Genomic DNA, 7,898 nt, shown 5'->3' with positions numbered 1-7,898 from the left:
GGAGGGCCAAGTTTGCCTATGCCTGCTATAGATAAATGCTAATTTGGCTGCACCACAATGCTTAGGACAGGTTATAAGCAGCTATATAAGCATCACTGCAACAGCGGTACATCAGCATCATATGCAAATAGGCCAGCACAAATGTTTAGGAAGGAGGACTTAGGATGTAGCCTTTACTCTTTCTTCCTTCCTAAAAAGAATATTTTCTGGATTCTGCCACTGATGTAGTCCATATCCCTATGAATGAACTTTAAATTAAATGCAGTGTGATTAGCTGAAGGTGATGGCAGTTTAGGAAACTGAGGATGTTTTTCTTCATGCACTGATCCAAGAAGAAGAAGAAGAGTTTGGATTTGATATCCTGCTTTATCACTACCCAAAGGAGTCTCAAAGCGGCTAGCATTCTCCTTTCCCTTCCTCCCCCACAACAAACACTCTGTGAGGTGAGTTGGGCTGAGAGACTTCAAAGAAGTGTGACTAGTCCAAGGTCACCCAGAAGCTGCATGTGGAGGAGCAGAGACGCGAACCCGGTTCCCCAGATTACGAGTCTACTGCTCTTAAGCACTCCACCACACTGCCTCTCCAAGAGTGTGCCCCATTGAAAATTCACGAGGGCTTACTTCTGAGTACACATGGATAGGATTACGTTGTGAGGCCTGATCTTCACATGTTGCAGAATGACACAATAAGGTTTTAAAGGGGTAGTTGGGCTCTTCAAATTCAGATTACCGGGGGAGGGTGGATATCACGCGATTTAATGCCCTCCTGAACCTGCAGGTAGAAGATCAACACGGCAAGAAGTGGACTGGTTATATATAATAGGTTGTGTTTTTGTTTTTGTTTTAGGAAGCTTTTTCACATGTGGAACCCATGCAGTCTATAGTGGTGTGGTCCACCTTGCCACTTGAGAATTGAACCACCTCTTTCTGCTGTGTATGCAGACTATACATTTAATATGACTCATTTCAAAGAATTCTGGGAGCTGTAGTTTGTTAAGAGTGCTAGATATGGTAATTCTGTGAGGCAGAAACTACAGTTCCCATGATTCTTTGGAGGAAGTCATGTGCTTTAAATGTGTGTTGAATATGCTTTAAATGTATGGTGTGCATCTACGACTGAAATCCTAGACACATGTATTTGGGAATAAGTAAAATGGAAATAAATAAAGGCTACTTTTGGGTTGGCATGCATAAGATTGGGCTCTCAAATTGGTCACCCGGAAAAATCTGTTCCATTGCTTTTGAAAAATAGTGTGGAAAATAAACACGAAAGAGGAAAAAATGGAACAATATAAATATTTATTTATTTTTCCAGTATAAAATAACAAAGCATAAATAATCCTGACTGAACAAATGATAACAAATCACATATCTGTTAGATCTATTGCCAGTCATCAGAAATGTTATCAGGTTAGATTATTATTATTCTTTTTTCTCTTTGTGTGTCCATATTTTATTTCCAATATGAAGCCAAGATATATTCCATAGGAATCATAATAAGCATTATTTTGACTCTCACAACACATCTTCTCATTTCAGCAAGCAAAAACTCTCTTACATACACACTGAGCATACACATTAGCCTTATAAAAGCTTGGATAGCCAAAAGAAAAAGGACTCACAGTGATAGCCTCTCTTCGATGGCTTCATTAAAATTGCTTATTCCAAACAACCATAGGGTTATGTATACTTCACAAAAACTGTTCCATAAATACATTCATATAAATAAGTGCAGTGCAATGGTGTGGGTTTGTTTCCAAATGGATAATCTGGGGAGGGTGACTGAACTCAGCTTCTGGCCAGCTTCTCCAACATGTCATTTTCCCCGACAGCATGGCTAAGCGTTCCAAAGAGACGGTCCCAATGGGTAAAGTATGGGGCATAGTTGAATCTGAACTTCAAGTGATGGAGATCGTGGTGTGGTGCTCCTCCATACAGACCAAATGGGACCAGTCTGTGGGTCGACCACGGCAAGTCATAGCCAGAATGATCCTCCACCGCAAACCAGATGTTGGCAACGAAGAATGTCATCTCCGTCAAAGGATGACACTTCAGCAGCATCGGGCTGATCCCCGCAAAAAAACCCAGCCAGAGCAGTTCCCACATGCTGGCATACTGGGTGGTGAGAGCAAACGTAGAGGTGTGCTTGTGGTGGACCTTGTGGAAGGTCTTGTAGAGCCATGGCACCCGGTGATGCAGCAGATGCCAAAGGAAGTACAGGAAGTCAAAGAGCAGCAGGCAGAGCGTTATGTCCAGCAAGAGCCTCGGCAAGGCGGGAGCTTTCGCTGGCAACCTCACTGGTCTCCAGTACCAATGTGCGACAGTCACTGGGAAAATGCAGACCAGGTGGTGGTAGACGTTTTGAGCCATGCAAAGCGCCATCATACTCAGAGTGGGAGAACTCTGGGGCTGGATTTTGTACTTTCTCAAGGCTGGGACTCGAGTGCTTAAGAAGTCCAGAGCGATGAACGGCAGGCAAAAAGCCGTGTAAAGTGTAAAGTTGAACAGCACTGGGAAGAAGGGCGACTTGAGCAAAGCCTCCTGTGTTGCGATGAAGTCCCAGACCGGCTGCAAAGCCAGCATGCCTCCCCTGCCCTCCAGCCCATCACAACTGAGCAGCTCTCTGTTCTGAACACTGGAATTCATGCTGCCTTGTGCTGTTCCTGAGCTGCTGCCTTGTCTGTCTGCTTTTGCTGCTGCAACCGGACTCCTTTTAACCAGCCTTCTTGCATCCACTCCGTCAAATGACATCACAAAAGAAGGGGGAGGAAATTCCTTTAATTAACCCGTGCAGTTTCCTTTCTTTCTCAAAGTTAAAGAAAGCAAAACGTGTCAAAGGAATTTCCCCATTGTGCTTATTTCACAGGTTTCCCATTGGTTGAGCTGCCCTTGGCCACGCCCCCTCTCTTCTGCACACTCCATTGGATTTTTCCGTTGGACGCAAGCCTGTATAGCCTGTTGCTTATCCAAGCTAGTTTGTGAAAGAAATGACATTCTGCAGGATGCAAAGGCATAGGGAAATAAAAGAGGAACACGTGCACAACCTCCAGGCACATGAAATCGGAAGAGTCTGACTAGGGAAACTGGGAAAGAAGTGAATCACATTCTCAGATTTGTGAGACGTATTGAAAGCACGAGAGTCTAAAAACAAAACCTGAAAATTTAACTTCTGGCTGCTCAACTGTTGGCATGTACTAGAGCAGGGGTAGCCAACGAGGTGCCCTCCAGCTATTGCTGAACTTCAATTCCAATCAGCTAATTGTTGTTGTTGTTGTTGTTGTTGTTGTTGTTGTTAATACCCCACCCATCTGGAATAGGGATCAGCACATAACTAGGGCTGCTAGGCAATCATGTCCATTTTTGTTTCTTTCCCCCATTTTTCCAGTGTTAAGTTCAGCACACTTCATTTCCACATCTGTTTGTGATTTTTAAAGAAAATAGTCCTCATGAAAACTCACCGGCATTTTAGTGTGAATTTCTCCTAATTGTATGCAACTTGCCTAATACAGTCATACCTCATGTTGCATTAGGTTCATGGTGCGTCTTTTTGGCTTGTGAACGTGGTATACACTTCTGGGTTTTGTCGTGTGCGTGTGTGCAGAAGCGTTCTGTGCACTTTGCACATGCACAGAAGCACTCTATCACACTCCGCGCTTGCGCAGAAATGCCGCTCTAGCTGCGGACTTTTCGGATGGATCATGTCCGCAATTAGAGCTATCACTGTATATGCGTTTCTGCAAAGCCATTTCCCCTGCTACAGTGTATTTTTACATGTTTTCATTCATGTATGCATTTGTATCGACATTTTACCCCAGTTTTGCATTTTTGGGGTACACATTAGGCGGCTAGAGAACTGCATTGCAAAATTCAGAGAAGTGTGAATTCTGAAGGATGACTGTGTTTCAGTTCAACATGACCTTGAGCCCCTTGGAAGAAAGGTGGGCTAAAAATGTAAAGAGCGACAAAATAAAATAAATCATAGTACAGTGGTACCTCTGGTTAAGAACTTGATTTGTTCCGGAGGTCCGTTCTTAACCTGAAACTGTTCTTAACCTGAAGCACCACTTTAGCTAATGGGGCCTCCTGCTGCCGCCGTGCCACCGGAGCACGATTTCTGTTCTTGTCCTGAAGCAAAGTTCTTAACCCGAGGTACTATTTCTGGGTTAGCGGAGTTTGTAACCTGAAGCGTTTGTAACCTGAAGTACCACTGTAGAAGTAGCAGCAGCAGCAGTAATGCTCTACTGTACTGGTTTACAGTCACGTTCATGCCACCCCTTTGAGAACCAATGTCCTTTGACAATTCAGTCTTCCAGAACTGTCCCCACTTCTTATGATTAAGGACCATAAATGAGGGGAAATTGTGAAGAGCCTGATATCTCTCTGTCCTCTACACTTGAGGTTATTGGCACAACTGCATCTAGGGGCATATCGCGTCATCCATGACATGACTGTTGGAAGAAATTACCGGAACGAGGCACCACAAATGGTTCAAAACTTTACATTTTGAAGGGACTGTGGAAATTAAGCACCACTGCCATCTATTGGACACAATTAAATATGCAGCGCACTCCTTGCTACTGCACGCAGTGCTGATCCTGAGGGATTAGAAACTAATAATGAATGAAAATGATTCCCCCAAAGGGAAGGAACTCTGCCTGTCTGTGGCAAGTGCTGCTTCTCACTTTCCTTGCGGCTATAGGAAATTGAGGACGTGTCAAGGATTAAGCACTTCTAATCTTAACAATCCTCCAAGACACATAACACCTCTGTCTTTTGAGGATTCATCTTACTGGCCCACATCCAACTCATCACTGCCTCCAAGAACTGGTCTAGCACCTCAATTTGCCTCTTCTTATTCAGATGAGACAGAGAGCTGGGTGTCATATGCATATTGATGACACTTCATGCCAAAGCACAGAGGCTTCCTAAAGTTGTTAAATAGCATGAGGGATAATATGGTGCACTGTGGTACCACAGGACAACTCCCATAGTGCTGAACTGGAACCTCCCATGACTACATTCTGGAAGCAGCCCAAGAGGTAAGAGCAAAACCAAAGGGGGGGGCTCCAGCTCCTACCTCTCTGAGATACTTGAGAAGGACACTGTCCACAGTATTGAAAGCTATGGAGATTTGAAGGAGGACAAGCAGGGTCACACTATCAGCAACTCGTGTCTGGTAGATGTCATCAATAAGGGTGCCCAAGGCAGTTTTGGTGCCATGACCTGGTCAGAAGCCAGGCTGGAATGGATCCAAGATGTTTTACAAAGATTCAGCAACTTAATTAAATTGCTAGTTCTATTAACTACATTCGTGTTCAGATGGTGTGTCCCTAAATCCTGGATCAGATATGGGGAACCTGTGGGCCCCCTAAATGCTGTTGGACTCCTAGTCCCATCATCCCTGATCATTGTCCATGTTGACTGATGGGAGTTGGAGTCCAAAAATTCATGGAAGACCACTGGTTCCACCCTGCTTTCCAACTCTAAAGACGTGATGGGGAAACCATTTGGGTGAGCCATTAGACAATACTTTGTGGAAGAGAATCTGGGTAAAAACTCCCTTTAAAGCTGTTTCACTAAGAATCTAGGGAAATGAACTTAAAGTTATACACTGATTGTATATATACCCATTGAATAAAATGACATATGAGCTATGTCAACCCCCCCCCCAAAAAAAAACCACTGTTCAGTAGCACCCTAGAAAACAACTAAGTTTGTTCTGGGTGTAAGCTTTGGTGTGCACGCACACTTCTCCAGATACACTGAAACAGAAGTCACCAGACCCTTATATATAGTGGGAGGGTGGGGTGGGATTTTTCTCAAAAGGGTAGTGGGAGATGGGTGATTGACTTAACGTGCCTGATTGTGTCAGAATGGGAACAAATGCTGAAAATGTGGCCCTTCTGATGGGTGAAGCAACTGCCGCACCAAGCGTAACTTGTGAATGAGCCATCATGTTTGGCAGGTGGGAGGATATATATCCCAGATCTCAGTGCTTTCCTATAGACCCTGTTTACACACTCAGCTGCCACCTACCGGGTGTACCTGGCATGATGCACACTATACAGGCATTTGTGAACGAGGCCCCAGGCTTAAATATTGCTTTCTAAAAGGTCTTCTGTGTAACATGATTGCACTGGTGGCTGCAGTGGCTAGAGCTGATGCTTGCGCGCTTTTCCATCTCCACACAGGAACCCACAAATTATTGTCATTCTGCTTAAGCAATCACCTTTGTTTTCTGCAAAAGAAGCTACGTTAGGGGGTTGACTAGATATTGGGAATCTTACTTTCAGGCATTAGCAAAAGGTTTCTCTGTCTCTGTCTCTCTCTGTCTCTCTGTCTCTCTGTCTCTCTCTCTCTCTTTGATACATGTTGCAAAAGCAGCATCCTCCATCTAAAGATGTTACAGAGCAGTTACAAAGCACCATTTGTAAGTGCCACAGCTGCATCCTTTGGCATATACCAGTAGCATCAACTCACTTTAAACAGTAGCTTGTTCCAGGAAGGTATCCAAATTAAAGCAAAACGTGGCAGCACTATCAGATTCAAAAAGCAACAAAAACTCCTCTGTCTAGGATCTTTAACTAATGATTTCACCCTTTTAATGAAAGCTACTTAGTAAAAGGCGAAAAGTATATATGATCTGAAGAGAAACCAGAGTTTAAGGATTAAGTATGTTGCTCTGAAGTGTCCATATTGTGAAATGTAATAAAGGGATTTTAGAATATTTGTGAGCTTTTCTTTCATTCTTTTCTCTCTCTTCTATGTGTCCTCCTTTTTCCCCTTTTCCCTTTCTATACTTCCCCCTTTTCTTTTTTCTTTTGCCTTTCTCTTTCCTGTTCCCCCCCTCTCTTTGTAGAAATTAAACAATGAGAGACCGGGGGGGGGCGGCGGCGACTTGCAGAACACTTCCCCCCTTTTGTACCACTCTTCCATTGGATCACTGCTGGGACAGCTAGAGGTTACAAAGGCTAGGAGAAGGCTTAGGGAGGTCTTGATGAAATGGGACTATAGTCTGGAGGTTGTTGTTGTTGTTGTTTACACCCCGCCCATCTGGCTGGGTGTAAACTCCCAGCAGAAGATCAAAAACACGATAAAAGATTAAACATTAAAAACTTCCCTAAACAGGGCTGCCTTCAGATTTCTTCTAAAAGTCAGATAGTTGTTTATTTCATTGACATCTTGTGGGAGGGCATTCCACAGGGCGGGTGCCACCACTGAGAAGGCCCTCTGCCTGGTCCCCTGTAACTTTGCTTCTCGCAGTGAGGGAACCGCCAGAAGGCCCTCAGAGCTGGACCTCAGTGTCCGGGCTGAACGATGAGGGTGGAGACGCTCCTTCAGGAATACTGGGCTGTGGCCGTTTCTCAACACATTTCATGCAGTACAGATACATTACATTAATATACATTCCATCCTAAGCCCGGCAATTTTCTATGGCAGAGGTTGACAGCAAGAGTACTGAGTTAACACCACCCCCAACTCAGAAATGCAGTAGGGTCTTCCACCCCCACCTCTGATTTAAGAATGCAGAAAAGAGTTAACAGTGCAACCTTAGCATCAGAATTACTGGCATTTTCTAGGTGCCAAATAACCTGTTTTTTACCAAAACTTAGGTCAAGGAAACCTGATGGAGAAAATGAACAGGCAGTTATTTAAAAGGATGGGGAGGTTAGCAAGTGTAGAGTGGTTGCACAAGGAAATGGGCCATTGTGGTCTAAACCACTGAGCCTATTGGGCCTGCCGATCAGAAGGTCAGCATTTCGAACCCACCCACGAGACTCCACCACACTCCTTGGTAGCAAATTCCACTGCCGAACAGCTCTTACTGTCAGTAAGTTCTTCCTAATGTTTAGGTGGAATCTTCTTTCTTGTAGTTTGAATCCATTGCTCCATGTCTGC

General features: G+C 44.2%; 1 protein-coding gene across 1 annotated transcript; it reads right to left on the bottom strand.

The window, feature by feature from the left end:
- Positions 1–1,015: 1,015 nt before the first annotated feature.
- On the bottom strand, positions 1,016–2,678 carry CH25H (cholesterol 25-hydroxylase). Its single transcript, XM_035138116.2, has one exon. It carries the CDS (start codon positions 2,643–2,645, stop codon positions 1,788–1,790), a length of 858 nt encoding a protein of 285 aa, XP_034994007.1. The 5' UTR covers positions 2,646–2,678; the 3' UTR covers positions 1,016–1,787.
- Between the last annotated feature and the right edge of the window lie 5,220 nt (positions 2,679–7,898).

The sequence above is a fragment of the Zootoca vivipara genome, chromosome 5 (genome assembly GCF_963506605.1).
Source record: "Zootoca vivipara chromosome 5, rZooViv1.1, whole genome shotgun sequence".
Classification (NCBI taxonomy): Eukaryota; Metazoa; Chordata; class Lepidosauria; order Squamata; family Lacertidae; genus Zootoca; species Zootoca vivipara.
Note: the sequence above shows the minus strand (reverse complement) of the source record. Positions and strands in the feature narration are given on the sequence as shown.